This window comes from Oncorhynchus keta, chromosome 11, assembly GCF_023373465.1.
Source record: "Oncorhynchus keta strain PuntledgeMale-10-30-2019 chromosome 11, Oket_V2, whole genome shotgun sequence".
Lineage (NCBI taxonomy): Eukaryota > Metazoa > Chordata > Actinopteri > Salmoniformes > Salmonidae > Oncorhynchus > Oncorhynchus keta.
Window position 1 is genome coordinate 17,488,763 of NC_068431.1, and position 20,731 is coordinate 17,509,493.

General features: G+C 44.9%; 1 protein-coding gene across 20 annotated transcripts in view; it reads left to right on the forward strand.

Annotated features, from left to right (window-relative positions):
- Window positions 1-20,731, forward strand: part of LOC118389840 (disks large homolog 2) — a 294,551-nt gene that overhangs the window by 117,084 nt on the left and 156,736 nt on the right. The window contains exon 1 of one of the 20 annotated variants that reach the window (XM_052529627.1): window positions 9,354-9,643. The exons of 18 other annotated variants lie outside the window; for them this stretch is intronic. In XM_052529627.1, coding sequence (XP_052385587.1) covers window positions 9,560-9,643 — 84 coding nt within the window. In that variant the 5' untranslated portion in view covers window positions 9,354-9,559. Of the gene's footprint in view, window positions 1-9,353; window positions 9,644-20,731 lie in introns of those variants that run through there. One more of the 20 variants, XM_052529631.1, reaches the window with a different exon arrangement.

Sequence of the window (20,731 nt, forward strand, 5' to 3'; positions counted from 1 at the left end):
AAATAATTACAATTTAGCAATTAAACACTGTAGATGTGCAAAAGATGAATGTGCAAGTAGAGATACTAGGGTGCAAAGGAGCAAAAAAATATATAAATAATAATAAATAACCGTATGGGGATGAGGAAGTTGGATGGGCTATTTACAGATGGGCTATGTACAGGTGCAGTGATCTGTGAGCTGCTCTGACAGCTGGTGCTTAAAGTTAGTGAGGGAGATATGGGTCTCCAGCTTCAGTGATTTTTGCAATTCGTTCCAGTCATTGGCAGCAGAGAACTGGAAGGAAAGGCGGCCAAAAGAGGAATTGGCTTTGGGGTTGACCAGTGAAATATACCTGCTGGAGCGCGTGCTACGGGTGGGTGTTGCTATGGTGACCAGTGAGCTGAGATAAGGCGGGACTTTACCTAGCAAAGACTTATAGATGACCTGGAGCCAGTGGGATTGGCTACAAATATTAAGCGAGGGCAGTATATGGGGCTTTGGTGACAAAACAGATTGCACTGTGATAGACTGCATCCAGTTTGCTGAGTAGAGTGTTGGAGGCTATTTTGTAAATGACATCGCCGAAGTCAAGGATCAGCAGGATAGTCAGTTTTACGAGGGTATGTTTGGCAGCATGAGTGAAGGATGCTTTGTTGCGAAATAGGAAGCCGATTCTAGATTTAATTTTGGATTGGAGATGCTTAATGTGAGTCTGGAAGGAGAGTTTACAGTCTAACCAGACACCTAGGTATTTGTAGTTGTCCACATATTCTAAGTCAGAACCGTCCAGAGTAGTGATGCTGGACAGGCAGGCAGGTGCGGGCAACGATCGGTTGGAGAGCATGCATTTAGTTTTACTTGCATTTAAGAGCAGTTGGAGGCATGAAGCTTGTCTGGAAGTTAATTAACACAAGGTCCAAACAAGGGCCAGAGGGATACGGAATGGTGTCGTCTGCGTAGAGGTGGATCAGATAATCACCAGCAGCAAGAGCGAAATCATTGATGTATACAGAGAAGAGAGTCGGCACGAGAATTGAACTGTGGCACCCCCATAAAGACTGCCAGAGGCAGTAGAAGTAGTTGGTGAACCAAGCGAGGCAGTCATTTGAGAAACCAAGGCTGTTTAGTCTGCCAATAAGAATGTGGTTATTGACAGAGTCGAAAGCCTTGGCCAGGTTGATGAATACAGCTGCACAGTATTGTCTCTTAACGATGGCGGTAATGATATATCGTTTAGGACCTTGAGCGTGGCTGAGGTGCACCCATGACCAGCTCTGAAACCAGATTGCATAGCAGAGAAGGTAAGGTGGGATTCAAAATGGTCTGTGATCTGTTTGTTATCTTGGCTTTCGAAGACCTTAGAAAGGCAGGGTATGGGCCTCCCGGGTGGCGCAGTGGCTAAGGGCTCTGTACTGCAGCGCCAGCTGTGCCGCCAGGGACTCTGGGTCCGCGCCCAGGGTCTGTCATAACCGGCCATGACCGGGAGGTCCGTGGGGCGACGCACAATTGGCCCAGCGTCGTCCGGGTTAGGGAGGGGTTGGCCCGTAGGGATAACCGTGTCTCATCGCGCACTAGCGACTCCTGTGGCAGGCCGGGCGCAGTGCGCGCTAACCAAGGTTGCCAGGTGCACAGTGTTTCCTCCGACACATTGGTGCAGCTAGCTTCCGGGTTGGATGCATGCTGTGTTAAGAAGCAGTGCGGCTTGGTTGGGTTGTGTATCGGAGGACGCATGACTTTCAACCTTCGTCTCTCCTGAGCCCGTACGGGAGTTGTAGCGATGAGACAAGATAGTAGCTACTAAACAATTGGATACCACGAAATTGGGGAGAAAACAGGGTAAAAAATAAAGAAAAAAGAAAGGCAGGGTAGGATAGATATAGGTCTGACCGCGGCAGCTTTCCAATCTTTGAGGATCTCAGATGATATGAAAGAGTGGTTGAACAGGCTAGTAATAGGGGTTGCAACAATTTCGGCAGCTCATTTTAGAAGGAGATGGTCCAGATTGTCTATCCCTGCTGATTTTTAGGGGTTCAGATTTTGCAGCTCTTCAGAACATCAGCTATCTGGATTTTGGTGAAGGAGAAATGTTGGAGGCTTGGGCAAGTTGCTGTGGGGGGTGCAGGGGTTTTGACTGGGGTAGGGGTGGCCAGGTGGAAAGCAAGGCCAGCCGTAGAAGAATTCTCATTGAAATTCTCAATTATTGTGAATTTATCGGTGGTGACAGTGTTTCCTGAACCCTAACCGGTTACAATTTCACTTACATGGTCAGTGACGCACTAACACACAGTTAAGGAAGTCCAGGGAAGGCTTGTTCGTTCAGGAAAGGTCCAGTTGTGAGTTGCACAGATTGTGTTGTGGGGTTTGAGACCCATACTTGGTGAGGCCTGTGATTGGCTGACCAGGTCAGGTGACTTTGGTCAGCAGCATGTTCTAGAAAGACCCCTAGCAACACCCCTAGCAACAGAGTGGCAAGGACCAGAGGTGTGAATGTCTCTCTGACTCCCAGGGCCAGCGAGAAGGTAGGAGATGAGGGTTAAAGTGCTGAGGGTTTTATACAAGCGGCAAAAATGGAAAAGGTGAAAAAACAAGTAAAAAAAAAAGATTTCTACCATAAGATAGCGGAATAAATTGATTGAACAAGGTTAGATGGACAATGAAACATTTTCTTAGATTTAAAAGATGAATGTTGAGTCACAAAAACACTACATGACTAAAGTATGTGGACACCTGCTCGTCGAAAATCTCATTCCAAAATGATGGGCATTAATATGGAATTGGTCCCCGCTTTGCTGCTATAACAGCCTCCACTCTTCTGGGAAGGCTTTCCACTAGATTTTGGAACATTGCTGCAGGGGCTTCCATTCAGCCACAAGAGCATGAGTGAGGTCAGCCACTGATGTTGGAGAATTAGGCCTGGCTCGCAGTCGGCGTTCCAATTAATCCCAAAGCTGTTCGATGGAGTTGACGTCAGGGATCTGTGTAGGTTAGTCAAGTTCTTCCACACGGATCTCAACAAACTATTTCTGTATGGACCTCGCTTTGTGTACAGTGGCATTGTCATGCTGGAACAGGAAAGGGCCTTCCCCAAACTGTTGCCACAAAGTTGGAAGCACAGAATAGTTTAGAATGTCATTGTATGCTGTAGCATTAAGATTTCCCTTCACTTGAACTAAGGGCTCTAGCCCGAACCATGCAAAAATCAAATCAAAATGTATTTGTCACATGTGCCGAATACAACAAGTGTAGACCTTACCGTGAAATACTTACTTACACCCCTTAACCAACAGTGCAGTTCAAGAAGTTAAGAAAATATTTACCAAATAAACTAAAGTAAAAAATAATAAAAAATAACACAATAACATAACAGTAACGCGGCTATATACAGGGGGTACCGGTACCGAGTCAGTGTGCGGGGGTACAGGTTAGAGTACATGTTGGTAGGGGTGAAGTGACTATACATAGATAATAAACAGCGAGTAGCAGCAGTGTACAAAACAAATGGAGGGGGGATCAATGTAATAGTCCGGTGGCCATTTGATTAATTAATTGATTGTTCAGCAGTCTTATGGCTTGGTGTTAGAAGCTGTTGAGGAGCCTTTTGGTCCTATACATGGCTCTCCGGTTCGGCTTGCCGTGCGGTAGCAGAGCAAACAGTCTATGACCTGGGTGAGTTTTAAAAAATCAAATCAAATGTATTTGTCACATACACATGGTTAGCAGATGTTAATGCGAGTGTAGCGAAATGCTTGTGCTACTAGTTCAGACAATGCAGTAATAACCAACGAGTAATCTAACTAACAATTCCAAAACTACTACCTTATACACACAAGTGTAAAGGGATAAAGAATATGTACATAAAGATATATGAATGAGTGATGGTACAGAGCGGCATAGGCAAGATGCAGTAGATGGTATCGAGTACAGTATATACATATGAGATGAGTATGTAAATAAAGTGGCATAGTTTAAAGTGGCTAGTGATACATGTATTACATAAAGATGCAGTAGATGATATAGAGTACAGTATATACGTATACATATGACATGAATAATGTAGGGTATGTAAACATTATATTAAGTAGCATTGTTTAAAGTGGCGAGTGATATATTTTACATCAATTCCCATCAATTCCCATTATTAAAGTGGCTGGAGTTGAGTCAGTGTGTTGGCAGCAGCCACTCAATGTTAGTGGTGGCTGTTTAACAGTCTGATGGCCTTGAGATAGAAGCTGTTTTTCAGTCTCTCGGTCCCAGCTTTGATGCACCTGTACTGACCTTGCCTTCTGGATGATAGCGGGGTGAACAGGCAGTGGCTCTGGTGGTTGATGTCCTTGATGATCTTTATGGCCTTCCTGTAACATCGGGTGGTGTAGGTGTCCTGGAGGGCAGGTAGTTTGCCCCCGGTGATGCGTTGTGCAGACCTCACTACCCTCTGGAGAGCCTTACGGTTGTGGGCGGAGCAGTTGCCGTACCAGGCGGTGATACAGCCCGACAGGATGCTCTCGATTGTGCATCTGTAGAAGTTTGTGAGTGCTTTTGGTGACAAGCCAAATTTCTTCAGCCTCCTGAGGTTGAAGAGGCACTGCTGCGCCTTCTTCACGATGCTGTCTGTGTGTGTGGACCAATTCAGTTTGTCTGTGATGTGTACGCCGAGGAACTTAAAACTTACTACCCTCTCCACTAGAGGAACTTAAAACTTACTACCCTCTCCACTACTGACCCATCGATGTGGATAGGGGGGTGTTCCCTCTGCTGTTTCCTGAAGTCCACATTCATCTCCTTAGTTTTGTTGACGTTGAGTGTGAGGTTATTTTCCTGACACCACACTCCGAGGGCCCTCACCTCCTCCCCGTAGGCCGTCTCGTCGTTGTTGGTAATCAAGCCTACCACTGTTGTGTCGTCCGCAAACTTGATGATAGAGTTGGAGGCGTGCGTGGCCACGCAGTCGTGGGTGAACAGGGAGTACAGGAGAGGGCTCAGAACGCACCCTTGTTGGGCCCCAGTGTTGAGAATCAGAGGGGTGGAGATGTTGTTACCTACCCTCACCACCTGGGGGTGGCCCGTCAGGAAGTCCAGTACCCATTTGCACAGGGCGGGGTCGAGACCCAGGGTCTCGAGCTTGATGACGAGCTTGGAGGGTACTATGGTGTCAAATGCTGAGCTGTAGTCGATGAAAAGCATAGTTCACATAGGTATTCCTCTTGTCCAGATGGGTTAGGGCAGTGTGCAGTGTGGTTGAGATTGCATTGTCTGTGGACCTATTTGGGCGGTAAGCAAATTGGAGTGGGTCTAGGGTGTCAGGTAGGGTGGAGGTGATATGGTCCTTGACTAGTCTCTCAAAGCACTTCATGATGACGCAAGTGAGTGCTGTGGGGCGGTAGTCATTTAGCTCAGTTACCTTAGCTTTCTTGGGAACATTAACAATGGTGGCCCTCTTGAAGCATGTGGGAACAGCAGACTGGGATAAGGATTGATTGAATATGTCCGTAAACACACCAGCCAGCTGGTCTGCGCATGCTCTGAGGGCGCGGCTGGGGATGCCGTCTGGGCCTGCAGCCTTGCGAGGGTTAACACGTTTAAATGTTTTACTCACCTCGGCTGCAGTGAAGGAGAGTCCGCATGTTTTGGTTGCGGGCCGTGTCAGTGGCACTGTATTGTCCTCAAAGCGGGTAAAAAAGTTATTTAGTCTGCCTGGGAGCAAAACATCCTGGTCCGTGACTGGGCTGGTTTGCTTTTTGTAATCCGTGATTGACTGTAGACCCTGCCACATACCTCTTGTGTCTGAGCCGCTGAATTGCGATTCTACTTTGTCTCTATACTGATGCTTAGCTTGTTTGATTGCCTTGCGGAGGGAATAGCAACACTGTTTGTATTCGGTCATGTTTCCGGTCACCTTGCCCTGATTAAAAGCAGTGGTTCGCGCTTTCAGTTTCACGCGAATGCTGCCATCAATCCACGGTTTCTGGTTTGGGAATGTTTTAATTGTTGCTATGGGAACGACATCTTCAACGCACGTTCTAATGAACTCGCTCACAGAATCAGCGTATTCGTCAATGTTGTTGTTTGACGCAATACGAAACATATCCCAGTCCACGTGATGGAAGCAGTCTTGGAGCGTGGAATCAGATTGGTCGGACCAGCGTTGAACAGACCTCAGCGTGGGAGCTTCTTGTTTTAGTTTCTGTCTGTAGGCAGGGAGCAACAAAATGGAGTCGTGGTCAGCTTTTCCGAAAGGAGGGCGGGGAGGGCCTTATATGCGTCGCGGAAGTTAGAATAGCAATGATCCAAGGTTTTACCAGCCCTGGTTGCGCAATCGATATGCTGATACAATTTAGGGAGTCTTGTTTTCAGATTAGCCTTGTTAAAATCCCCAGCCAAAATGAATGCAGCCTCAGGATATGTGGATTCCAGTTTGCAAAGAGTCAAATAAAGTTTGTTCAGAGCCATCGATGTGTCTGCTTAGGGGGAATATATACAGCTGTGATTATAATCGAAGAGAATTCCCTTGGTAGATAATGCGGTCGACATTAGAAGGACTTGAGTTCCTGTATGTTGTTGTGACCACACCACGTCTCGTTAACCATAAAGCATACGCCCCCGCTCCTCTTCTTACCAGAAAGATGTTTGTTTCTGTCGGCGCGATGCGTGGAGAAACCAGCTGGCAGCACCGACTCCGATAGCGTCTCTCGAGTGAGCCATGTATCGTGAAGCAAAGAACGTTACAGTCTCTGATGTCCCTCTGGAATGCTACCCGTGCTGGGATTTCATCAACCTTGTTGTCAAGAGACTGGACATTGGCGAGAAGTATGCTAGGGAGTGGTGCGCGATGTGCCCGTCTCCGGAGTCTGACCAGAAGATCGCTTCGTTTCCCTCTTTTACGAAGTCGTTGTTTTGGGCTGGGATCCATTCCGTTGTCCTGGGTGAAAGGCAGAACACAGGATCCGCTTTGCGAAAGTCATATTCTTGGTTGTACTGATGGTGAGTTGACGCTGCTCTTATATTCAGTAGTTGTGAATATAAGAGTTCTTCTCAACTGTATGTAATGAAACCTAAGATGACCTGGGGTACCAATGTAAGAAATAACACGTAAAAAGGAAGGAACGCGAAGCGAGGTGGCCATCTCTGTCGGTGCCGGAAGTTTATGGGCTTTCCTCTGACACCGCCTATTATATAGGTCTGGATTGAAGGAAGTTTGGCCCCAGTGATGTACTGCCCTCTGTAGCACTACCCTCTGTAGCATCTTACGGTCAGATGCCGAGCAGTTGCCATACCAGGCGGTGATGCAGCCGGTCAGCATGCTCTTGATAGTGCAGCTGTAGAACTTTTTGAGGATCTGGGGACCCATGCCAAATCTTTTCAGTCTCCTGGGGGGGAAAATCTTTTGTTGTGCCCTCTTCACGACTGTCTTGGTGTGTTTGGACCATGATAGATCGTTGGTGATGTGGACACCAAGGAACTTGAAACTCTCGACCCGCTCCACTACAGCCTCATTGATGTTAATGAGGGCCTGTTCGGCCCACCTTTTCCTTTAGTCCACAATCAGCTCCTTTGTCTTGCTCACATTGAGGGAGAGGTTGTTGTCCTGGCACCACACTGCCAGTTCCCTAACCTCCTCCTCCCTAACCGTCTCATTGTTGTCGGTGATCAGGTTCACCAATGTTGTCGTCAGTAAACTTATTGATGGTGTTGGAGTCGTGTTTGGCCACGCAGTCGTGGGTGTTGAGGGTCAGCGTGGCAGGCGTGTTGTTGCCTACCCTTAACACCTAGAGGCGGCCCATCAGGAAGTCCAGGATCCAGTTGCAGAGGGAGGTGTTTAGTCCCAGGGTCCTTAGCTTAGTGATGAGCTTCGTGGGCACTATGGTGTTGAGCTGTAGTCAATGAAGATTGTGTCATCTGTGGATATGTTAGGGCGGTATCGAATTGGAGTTGGTCTAGGGTATCCTGGAGGATGCTGTTGATGTGAGCACTTCATGGCTACCGACGTGAACAGCTCCAGACCATTATTCCTCCACCAAACTTTACAGCTGGCACTATGCATTGGGGCAGGTAGCGTTCTCCTGGCTTCCACCAAACCCAGATTTGTCCGTTGGACTGCCAGATGGTTGGCATTACGCATGGTGATCTTAGGCTTGTGTGCGACTGCTCGGCCATGGACAAACAGTTCTTGTGCTGACGTTGCTTCCAGAGGCAGTTTGGAACTCAGTAGTGAGTGTTGCAACCAAGGACAGAAGCTCTTCAGAACAAAAAGAGCATAGAATGTACAGGGAAAGGAAAATGTGGAAAATATAAATAAAATGAGCAGAGAAATGGAGTGTGCATTTTGTCGTTTAGGGGACTGGTGCATGTTTACAAAAATATATATTTTGTTGTCACAACCCAGCACGAGGTCTTGTGGTAGTAACTCTGAGGTAGTGAGTAATTGTGTTGTCTTCTTTTTTACGAGAACAACGGGTACAAATGTAGGATCTTAATGTGATCACTCTTTTGTTGGCGAGAATTTTCCTGCACAGTCAGAAATGCAATCTTGTAGTGTATTCAAGGTTTAAAAAGGCTTCTAAAGTTGGTCATTTCTACTTTAAAATGTCAGACTTGATTTGCCCTATTGAAAAAAATCTGCCTCTACAAAAAATCTCATTAATAATTTGTATTTCAAATCAAATCATCCGATCAAATTTATTTATAAAGCCCTTCTTACATCAGCTGATATCTCAAAGTGCTTTACAGAAACCCAGCCTAAAACCCCAAACAGCATGCAATTTCCTGTTGTTGTAGTATTATTTTGCTGCTGTAGCAAACTGGCTCAAATTAAGATCTTACATCTGTAGTACCCACGTTACCGTACACTAGCGTGACTCATGGAAACAGACTCTGTGTGTTCCCCAGAGGGTCCTACTCACCATGACCCTGTGTGAGAGTGTGTGTATTAAACCTGCCAAGCTGGAAGGCACCATTGATTTAGCAGCAGCTTTCCCCCGTTCCACTCTCAACCCTGCTGCCCAGGGGGAGGGGGAAGAGAGAGAGAGATGCATTCTGGCCCCGGATGATGTACGGCACTGGGCCGGGTGATAGCAGAACCTCCTCTGGGTGCTAGGGCTCTAGACAGGCAGTTTACAGGACTAGATGGGTGCTAAGGATTCTAAGACATGCTCAGTGTCCATCCCTTCTTTCTGTGATATGTTAATAGAGCTGCTGCATACACTGCCCCCCCCATCTCTCACTCTCACATTCATTCACTCAATCAATCACTCACTCACTCACTCACTCACTCACTCACTCACTCACTCACTCACTCACTCACTCACTCACTCACACACTCACTCACTCACCGGGAGTGTGTGTGGGTGAGAGAGAGACCTTCTTCTGCTGTGCTGAGACGCAGAGAAAGCGAGAGGGAAAGAGAGAGAGAGGCTCTCTATGCTCAAGTCCTACTCCTGCTTTCTCTCTCTCATCATTCCTCCCTCCTGCTCCCTCTTGCCTGTGGAATATACTGACAAGGAATAGTCTCTCAGACACATGTGTGTCTAGAGCCTTTTAGGCTTGCAAACAAAACAAGTGCTTTATTTCTTTGCTCTTGAGTATGTTTGCCTCGATTTTCTATGCCAAGAAGCTAGGGAGAAGACTTGTACAGAATGCGAGGAAAGCCAAAATGCCAAAAGATACGGTAGGTGTACGTTTTTTTTCTGATTTATTTCGGTCAAAAAATACAGTGTCATGGTATAAGAAGAATACAAAGTGAAAGTGTCCATCTGGATATAAGAAGCAGATTATGCTGTGCTCAGCTTTCTTCAGTGTTTATTTTTTTGAAATTCTCAGTTTTGTGGGCTATGCAATGTCTTCTTTAAAAGCATCTGTTCTGTCTCATTCGAGAGAGAGCGTGAGAGAGACACACAGAGGGAGAGAGTATGACAGAGAACGATGTCACATAAGATCTGATCATTATACTCTGATCTGTGGTACTCAACTGTATCTTTCTCATTAACTGCGCAAGATCCTCTTATCTGGCCTCCGGTTACATTTCTCCTCCGTCTTTTAAGTCCCAGACACAAGTTTGACAATGTGCCTGCTACACTAGCAGATTTCATCCCGACAGAGTCTTAAGATAAATCAGCATGGCTTCTGATTAGTCCAAGGGCAGTTGCTTGCATTGCCTCATTTGTCTCAATGTTCCTGTTTAACGGAGAGTCGGATTGCAAAGGGTGTTTTGGTCCTGTAAGGAGTCCTACTGAGATTAAAACAAGTCCTGCTGAGATTAGGCTGTCCTAATATGGACACCTTGTCTGTGCCATATGTCACCTGGGATAGTGTGTGGTTAATGTGACTTAAGCAATGGCGAAAGTAAGCCTTCTATTTTGGAAGTATTTAATCTACTGTGTGCTTTTTACAGGTTGCTGGGAGAGCCTTACATCACTAGAGTTTCCACCTATTTATTTTTGCCCAGGAAAATTTGAATTGTAATATATTTGAATAGAATAGATCCTAAGCTTTTTATAAACCAGAATGTTGAAACTTAAATAGAATAAGCAAATGGTGAGTTTTTCAGCTGTTTTCCGTTGGTTTTCAGCTATTCAAAAGGTAGCTAGCAGCAGCATCAACAGGTTTCTGCTCTGGGGCTAAGTCACTTGCTCCCAAGCTGGTTATGCTGCAAACAGCTTCCTCCTGGTGCTTCAATCTAAGCAAGCAGTACAGTAAAAAATGTATTGCAACATGGATTTGTTCACTTAAACACCAAGATGCAAAGCGTTGCCTAGCAACTATAGAGCTGGTTTGCAAGGAGGCGGCAGTGGGGCGCATTGATCCAGAGAGCAGACAACAGGGGTCAGGGATAAGGTAGTCCCGTGGGAAGACATCCTTCCAAATCACTTCTTATTGACTCAACTATTGGAAGTCTGGAGATTTTTTTATATTGAATTTTGTGTTTGAATGGAAACTTAACGCATTTCGTTGGCTCTGAATAGAAACAACATTGCTTCCTATCAGGAGAGGAATTTTTTAAACTTGTTTTGTCCGTACATCCTTTCCTACTGTATCGGACAAGGAACGTTTTAGTCGTTTTAGTAGCATTCTTTTTTGTGTCTTATGTTATCTAGCTTGTTGCTAGTCAGAGAGTAGTTATTTTAGTGTGATGTATTTTTGAATGGATGGATAACTAAGCAAGGCTCTTTCTTGATCACTATACTCACAAGCACCTTTCCAGTATGTTATGAGCTAAAGAACTTGGCCATTACCTCACACTTGCCTCCACTGAGAGAAAGCACATTGCATTACACAAGCACTCTTACACACAGCCACAAAACATTGGCATTAGCACGCTGGCTCGCAGCCACTCACTCATGTGTGCGTGAGCAAGTGTGTGTGTGTGTGTGTGTGTGTGTGTGTGTGTGTGTGTGTGTGTGTGTGTGTGTGTGTGTGTGTGTGTGTGTGTGTGTGTGTGTGTGTGTGTGTGTGTGTGTGTGTGTGTGTGTGTGTGTGTGTGTGTGTGTGTGTGTGTGTGTGTGTGTGAAGCTGAGTGTGAATGAGCAACAGGGATAGCAGAGAGGAGTGTGTGCCTCAGCACAGTTGGGAAGCAACTAATTGGTCCTCTGTGTCAGCTCTTCTACAGCTCTTCTAAGTCACAGAGTTATTGTAGGGGGCTTATAACTGGTTCAGTGTGCAGCTGTGTGTTAAGTGTGTTAATCTGAATCACTGGCTACATGTTGAGAGTTTGCAAGTCAGGTGTCTGTCCAATCAGCGGCGACTTGCAGGTTTAGCCTAATTCGGTATATGGCTTGCCTGCATTGGGAAAAATTGTGATGTTTCACAAATGCAGTGATTCCTTAGGCTATTGTCATACTTCAGTAAAAGTAAAGATACCTTAATAGAAAATGACTCAAGTAAAAGTGAAAGTCACTCAGTAAAATACTACTTGGGTAAAAGTCTAAAGGTATTTGGTTTTAAATATACTTAAATATCAAAAGTAAATGGAATTGCTAAAATTGCTAGTATCAAAAGTAAAATTATTAATCATTTCAACTTCCTTATATTAAGCAAACCAGACGGCACAATATTAGTATTTTTTTAAATATTTTTTTGACAGACAGTAAGGGGCACACTCCCAAAACTCAGACATGATTTACAAACAAAGCATTTGTCTTTAGTGAGTCCGCCAGATTAGAAGCAGTAGGGATGACCAGGGATGTTCTCTTGATAAGTGTGTGAATTGGACAATTTTTCTGTCAAAATGTAATGAGTACTTTTGGGTGTCAATAAAAAGTACATTATTTTCTTTAGGAATGTAGTGAAGTAAAAGTAAAAGTTTCCAAAAATATAAATAGTAAAGTACAGATACCCCAAAAAACTACTTAAGTAGTACTTTAAAGTATTTTTACTTATATACTTTACACCACTGAGGAGTATTTCTCATGGGAAAATGCAGAAATGTATGTCAATAAAAAATAATTTGCCTTGCAGGTCAGGCTTACTATTCTATAGCAGTCTGTTGATGAAATTACAGAAATGAATGAATTAATGATGTTGGCGAGGCTGCCGTTTTGTTCTATAGACTTAAACAATAATTATGCCAACTTCCGGAGGACATCCTCCAACCTATCAGAGCCCTTGCAGCATGAACTGACATGTTGTCCACACAATCAAAGAATCAGAAAATTAATATAGTACTAAAAGCATAATCTACAGCTAGCTAGCACTGCAGGGCATAAAATGTGGTGAAGAAGAAGCAAGAGAGAGAGAGATTTTGTCTTTTTTCTTCTTCTTCACATTCAGTTTCCCTTACTTAGCAAGCAAATACCGCTAGCTAGTTTAGCCTGCTCAAACAGAGGGATTCTATGTTAGCTAGCTGGCTATGACTATCCAACACAACAGTGGAACTCTTCCAAGTCAAAGTAAACTTTTGGTTTTACTAATTTATTGCCACCTGGGCCGACCAGTGTAACTGCTCAACTGCTAACTGACTATACACTGTAAAGTTACTGCATGATTGTAGCAGGGTTAGCTAACGTCATAGTCAACATTGTTAAGCGGAGCCCAAGAGCAGACTCAGATGCGGAAACAGGGATGAATGAACCAAAATACTTATTGTTACACAGGGAGATCTGGAGTGCAGATCCGGGGAAGCTCGGATGAGTTGCAGAAAAAACAGATGTGGAGACTGAGGTTGCAGTTAGCTGAGTAGAACAGGGTAAACAGGCCCTGAGTGGAATCCAAGGTAGTGGTGTTGAGTAAAATCCAGAGCAAGGTAGTTGGGTGGTGAGATGTAGACAGGAGCCAGAGACAGAGCAGTAACTGCAATGAGAGGATAAACGGTGTCAGGCAGGGAAACAGGCACAGCAGAGTAATAGGATCTTGAATAATCATAAATGGCTAATAATCATGAACTGACTGAACAGAGATTATAATCTGGCAGAGTGGAAGTGGCAGGACTGAGAATTTGTTGAGGTCTTGATTATGGAATGAGTTGCAGCTGGTAGGGATCTGCTCTGACTCCAGCATACCAGTCTCCAACCACACAATCACACAGAGAGGGAGCGGGAGAGAGAGAGAATGTGTATACAAGGGGAGTAGCTGCAGGTCAAGAAGACACCGGATGAACACCAGAGGGCGTAGCAGGAGCAGATGTGACAAACATAGCTAATAGAACTAACGCTTCTATTAGCTATGTTGACTATGATATTACTTTAGCTAAAATGGTGACAATTATGTTTTTTTTTTCGCTTGATCAGATACAGCTGATGTGTTGTGCGTTGAAGTCCACAAGCGAAGGGAAAAGGTGAGAGGAGGAGAGTGCATAGATGAGAGAAGGAATACAACGTGGCTGCTATGAATGTGAACTGTGAGACCAGGCATGTATTCATTCCTCTGATTCTGTTGAAAAAGATTTCTTAAAAGGAAGGAAACTGTAACGGCGTTCTTCGTTTGTAGAAAGAGAGTCGGACCGAAATGCAGCGTGGTGGTTACTCATGACTTTAATGGAAAAAAGCGATACATGAAATAACTGAAAGAGACAAAAACAACAAACGGAACGTGAAACCTAATTACAGCCTATCTGGTGAAACTACACAGAGACAGGAACAATCACCCACGAAATACAAAGCGAAACCAGGCTACCTAAATACGGTTCCCAATCAGAGACAATGAGAATCACCTGACTCTGATTGAGAACCGCCTCAGGCAGCCAAGCCCATACAACACCCCTACTCAGTTGCAATCCCAATAATACAAAAACCCCAATACGAAATACAACAACATAAACCCATGTCACACCCTGGCCTGACCAAATAATTAAAGAAAACACAAAATACTAAGACCAAGGCGTGACAGAACCCCCACCCTAAGGTGCGGACTCCCGGACGCACCTCAAAACCATAGGGAGGGTCCGGGTGGGCGTCTGTCCATGGTGGCGGTTCCGGCTCGGGACGTGGACCCCACTCCATTAATGTCCTAGTTCCTCCCCTTCGCGTCCTGGGATAATCCACCCTCGCCGCCGACCATGGCCTAATAGTCCTCACCCAGAACCCCACAGAACTGAGGAGCAGCTCGTGACTGAGGGGCATCTCGGGACTGAGGGACAGCTCGGGACTGAGGGGCAGCTCGGGACTGAGGGGCAGCTCGGGACTGAGGGGCAGCTCGGGACTGAGGGGCAGCTCGGGACTGAGGCAGCTCGGGACTGAGAGGAAGCTCGAGGCTGAGGGGCAGCTCGGGACTGAGGGGCAGCTCGGGACTGAAGGGCAGCTCGGGACTGAGGGGCAGCTCGGGACTGAGGGGCAGCTCGAGACTGAGGGCAGCCCGGAACTGAGGGGCAGCTCGGAACTGAGGGGCAGCCCGGAACTGAGGGGAAGCCCAGTACTGAGAGGAAGCCCAGTACTGAGAGGAAGCCCAGTACTGAGAGGAAGCCCAGTACTGAGATGAAGCTCAGGCAGGTAGTAGGCTCCGGTAGATCCTGGCTGGCTGGCGGATCTGGAAGATTCTGGTTGACTAGCAGATCTGGAAGAATCTGGTTGACTGGCAGATCTAGAAGATCATGGCTGACTGGCGGATCTAGCTGCTCTATGCAGACTGACAGCTCCTTGCAGACTGACAGCTCTGGCAGCTCCATGCAGGCTGACAACTCCTTGCAGACTGGCAGCTCTTTGCAGACTGACAGCTCTTTGCAGACTGACATCTCTGGCTGCTTCATGCAGACTGACAGCTCTGGCTGCTTCGTGCAGGCTGACAGCTCTGGCTGCTTTATGCAGACTGACAGCTCTGACTGCTCCATGCAGGCTGACAGCACCCTGCAGACTGGTAGCTCCTTGCAGACTGACAGCTCCTTGCAGACTGGCAGCTCCTTGCAGACTGGCAGCTCTGGCTGCGTCATGCAGACTGACAGCTCTGGCTGCTTCGAACAGACTGACAGCTTTGACTGCTCCATGCAGGCTGACAGCTCTGGCTGTTTTATGCAGACTGACAGCTCTGACTGCTCCATGCAGGCTGACAGCACCCTGCAGACTGGTAGCTCCTTGCAGACTGACAGCTCCTTGCAGACTGGCAGCTCCTTGCAGACTGGCAGCTCTGGCTGCGTCATGCAGACTGACAGCTCTGACTGCTCCATGCAGGCTGACAGCACCCTGCAGACTGGCAGCTCTTTGCAGACTGACAGCTCTTTGCAGACTGACAGCTATGGCTGCTTCATGCAGACTGACAGCACCTTGCAGACTGACAGCTCCCTGCAGACTGGCAGCTCAGGCTGCTCCGAACAGGCAGGAGGCTCCGGCAGCGCTGTAGAGGAGGAAGGCTCTGATAGCGCTGAACAGACAGGAGACTCCAGTAGCGCAGGAGGGAAGGAAGGCTCTGGCTGTGCTGAACAGGCGAGAGACTCCGACAGCGCAGGAGGGAAGGAAGGCTCTGGCTGTGCTGAACAGGCGAGGCGCACAGAAGGCCTGGTGCGTGGTGCTGGAACTGGTGCTACAGGATTGAGGACACGCACAGGAAGCCTGGTGCGGGGAGCTGCTACCGGAGGACTGGTGTGTGGAGGTGGCTCTGGATAGACCGGACCGTGCAGGCGCACTGGAGCTCTTGAGCACCGAGCCTGCCCAGTGCTTATGCACTGCAAATGGATGCATTATTTATGGCATATGAATGTGTTATGAATGTAGGTACTCTTCAAGTAAAGTGTTTCCAACATTTTTAGGTTTGACTCAAGGAAACTCATCAGTGAAATACATATTAGATTTGGAATGTTGTTGTCACGTTCTGACCTTTATTTCCTTTATTTTGTCTTTATTTAGTATGGTCAGAACGTGAGTTGGGGTGGGCAGTCTATGTTTTGTGTTTCTATGTTTGGTTTCTGTTTCAGCCTAGTATGGTTCTCAATCAGAGGCAGGTGCCGTTAGTTGTCTCTGATTGAGAATCGTACTTAGGTAGCTTGGGGTTCACTGTTGGTTTGTGGGTGTTTGTTTCCATGTGTGTGTTTGTCGCCACACGGTACTGTTTCGTTTTTTGTAGATTTCACGTTATCGTTTATTGTTTTTGTTCGAGTGTTCATTTGTCTGTATTAAAAACATTATGGACACTTACCACGCTGCATCTTGGTCCGATCCTTACTCCTCTTCAGACGAAGAGGAGATCTGCCATTACAGTTGCTGTTATCTAAATAAATGTAACTTTTAAAGATTTTGAAAAGCAAATTAAACATAAGGCCAAAACAATGAATGCCCACCAAAGTAAATTTCACGATATCATATATTTCTTCTTATCAGAGTCAAAGTCGGCCTTTAGACATTTCTCTAATATTCCACTTCGAATTGTGACCTGAAACACAAGAACAAATCCAAGCAGCGATAAAATCTAATTGAAAGAGGACTGCTTTTGTTATTAGATTACCAGAGCAGTCACTGCTGCCAGATTTACTCATAGGAAATCCTTCCAGAAATAGCCCATTTAATTGTCACACAAATAAAATATGTATTTTCCACTTGAAGAAATACAGAGTTGTGTTTGCTAAGCAGCACTGACATTGAGTCTGAAAAAGGTCTGTTCTTTCTGTACTCTTCCTCTAATGGTTACTTTTTTCTCCATTTAATAATTTGAACATTGATGATGTGAAAATCATTTCCAACAAGCAAAGTCAGAGGAGAGACTCAAATATGTTGATTTCCAATTGATAGACTTACAGTTTTCCTATTCTTTTCACCCTTCTTTAAAGTTTGTGTTGTTCTCAAGTTTAATAATAAGGTATTTGTGAGGAAAAAAAACTTGCAGTAATGCAAAGCATGTTTCTCAGCTCCAGCCTGCCAGGTCACAAGCCTTGGACTGCATTATTTGACGTGTTTTAAAATGGAAAATTACCATTTTATTTTACTTTGTTTCCAATGGGGTTATACGTACAGTTTTCACGTTTTCAAGGTCCTATGGTTTTCAGTGTTTTAGTTTAGGTTTTCTCCCAGTTGCAGTGTGTGGTTTTCTGGCACCTACTTTCACCTAAAGACCTAACCGTCGGGGTTAAACCTCAGCTTAACCCTAGAGGTTCTTGCAGTCACTGTAGTAATCATTTTGACTAGCTGCTGTCATCAATTTGACGAGGCATGTCGATATTTCACGGTTCCAAAATCCAACTTTTTTGCATCCATCATGTTGCGCCATTGTTATGTTGTTAGTTCATGATGAAGATCCATTGTTATGTTGTTAGTTCATGATGAAGATCCATTGTTATGTTGTTAGTTCATGATGAAGATCCATTGTTATGTTGTTAGTTCATGATGAAGATCCATTGATATCAGGTCAATCACTCCTGAAACAATTGTTGGGAAACGCATAACTTGTTTATGGACGTGGCAAGCACAAACAGAAGGTTATGTCAGAAGTGCCCCTAGCATTACAGAAGGTTATGTCAGAAGTGCCCCTTGCATTACAGAAGGTTATGTCAGAAGTGCCCCTTGCATTACAGAAGGTTATGTCAGAAGTGCCCCTTGCATTACAGAAGGTTATGTCAGAAGTGCCCCTTGCATTACAGAAGGTTATGTCAGAAGTGCCCCTTGCATTACAGAAGGTTATGTCAGAAGTGCCCCTAGCATTACAGAAGGTTATGTCAGAAGTGCCCCTTGCATTACAGAAGGTTATGTCAGAAGTGCCCCTTGCATTACAGAAGGTTATGTCAGAAGTGCCCCTTGCATTACAGAAGGTTATGTCAGAAGTGCCCCTTGCATTACAGAAGGTTATGTCAGAAGTGCCCCTTGCATTACAGAAGGTTATGTCAGAAGTGCCCCTTGCATTACAGAAGGTTATGTCAGAAGTGCCCCTTGCATTACAGAAGGTTATGTCAGAAGTGCCCCTTGCATTACAGAAGGTTATGTCAGAAGTGCCCCTTGCATTACAGAAGGTTATGTCAGAAGTGCCCCTTGCATTACAGAAGGTTATGTCAGAAGTGCCCCTTGCATTACAGAAGGTTATGTCAGAAGTGCCCCTTGCATTACAGAAGGTTATGTCAGAAGTGCCCCTTGCATTACAGAAGGTTATGTCAGAAGTGCCCCTTGCATTACAGAAGGTTATGTCAGAAGTGCCCCTAGCATTACAGAAGGTTATGTCAGAAGTGCCCCTTGCCATATTTTAATTTTACTAGGCAAGTCAGTTAAGAACAAATTCTTATTTACAATGACAGGCTACCAGGGAACTGTAGGGTAAATTGCCTTGTTCAGGGGCAGAACAACAGATGTTTACCATGTCAGCTCAGGGATTCGATCCAGCAACCTTTCGGTTCCTGGCCCAACACTCTAACCACTAGGCTACCTGCCACCCCATAAAGAAAGTGATGTCAGAAGTGCCCCTTGCCATTCCCTCAATTTGAAAAATCTGAAATAATATCCCCATGAAAAGTCAGTTGCTGTTCCTAATTGTATTCGCCATTGTTGAAGACCTCTCCTGGACCTTAACATTATTTAAAAAACACAAATCCTATGGTGACTATACATTTTTCTGTCCAGTAGTCATTTCAACAAATGTATTATTTTATTCCCTCAAACAAGGGCGTACCACATCATCTTGTCACCCCAAACATTTGCCCTGTGTTGTCAGGCTCGAAATCCATTAATTCTCAGATGAGACAATCGTAACGTCATTATAATCTCACAGTGTTGAATGTCTCTCCCATTTGTCTTCCTCATTTCTTCCATCAGGTTTATCACATTGTGATGACTTTTTAAATTGGTTTCTGGGAAGGATTTGGTCAGTCAGACTTCTGCCAACAAAAACTTTGCAGATACACTATTCATATTACGACATGGCTCCGTATTCCCTATATAGTGCAACATTTTGGACCAGAGTCCTACGTAACTTTTGAAAAGTAAATTGAACATAAGACCAAAACAATGAATCCACACCAAAGTAATACAATACTATATATTTATTCTTATCAGAGTCAAAATAGGTCTACAACCAATTCTTTAGCAGTCCTTGATATTCCACTTCGATGTGTGACCTGAAACACAAGAACAAATCCAAGAAGCGATGCGATAAAGTCTAATTGAAAGAGGACTGTTTTTGTTATTATATTACCAGAGCAGTCACTGCTCCCAGATTTCTCATACCAGAAATAGCCCATTTGAATGATATAAAATATCCACTTGAAGAAATGCAGAGTTGTGCGGAGTTGTGTTTGCTAAGCAGCACTGACATGGAGTCGATAAAATAAGTGTTATTTCTGTACTATTTTTCTGGCTGTTAGTGGCTACTTAATTTTTCCATTGAATCATTTGAACATTGATGTAGTAAGAATCATTACCAACAAGCAAAGTCGGAGAGGAGAGACTCAAATACCTTGATGTACAGTTGATAGACAAAGTTTTCAGCTTTTTATTATGGTTTTCAGTGTTTTAGTTGTTTTCTTTTCTCCAGTGGCAGAGTGTGGTCTTCTGCTGCCTACTTTCACCTAAAGACCATTGCCCTGTGTTGTCCGGCTCGAAATCCATTCATTCTCAGATGAGACAATCGTAACGTCATTATAATTTCATAGTGCTGAAAGTCTCTTGTCTTTTCCTCCATCAGGTTTATCACATTGCAATGACTTTTTAAATTGGTTTCTGGGAAAGGATTTGATCAGTCAGACTTCTGCCAAAAAAAACGTCATATTAGGACATATTAGGACATCCTTTGTGATTTGCTGCTATGCCATGTACAGCAGTCGGAGGCCACATGCATCCTAAATGGAAACATATTCCCTATATAGTGCACTACTTTTGACCAGAGCAGCATGGGCCTTGGTCATAAGTAGTGCACTAAATTGGGAATTTGGGATGCAGCCTGAGTCAGCAGGATCTCTTCCATTACGCTGCTATCTGTCACAAAGCCGAAGGTTTTTTAAAGTATTACAGCAGTGCATAGTACAGGATTTGTATTCCAATTTCCCTTCACAATTGATTTCTTTAATTGGATACAGGAAGGAAGAGATGGTTTCCATTCTAAACATGAGGTTAGAAGGAAGAGATGTTTTCCATTCTAAACGTGAGGTTAGAAGGAAGAGATGGTTTCCATTCTAAACATGAGGTTAGAAGGAAGAGATGGTTTCCATTCTAAACGTGAGGTTAGAAGGAAGAGATGGTTTCCATTCTAAACGTGAGGTTAGAAGGAAGAGATGGTTTCCATTCTAAACGTGAGGTTGGAAGGAAGAGATGGTTTCCATTCTAAACGTGAGGTTGGAAGGAAGAGATGGTTTCCATTCTAAACGTGAGGTTGGAAGGAAGAGATGGTTTCCATTCTAAACGCGAGGTTGGAAGGGAGAGATGGT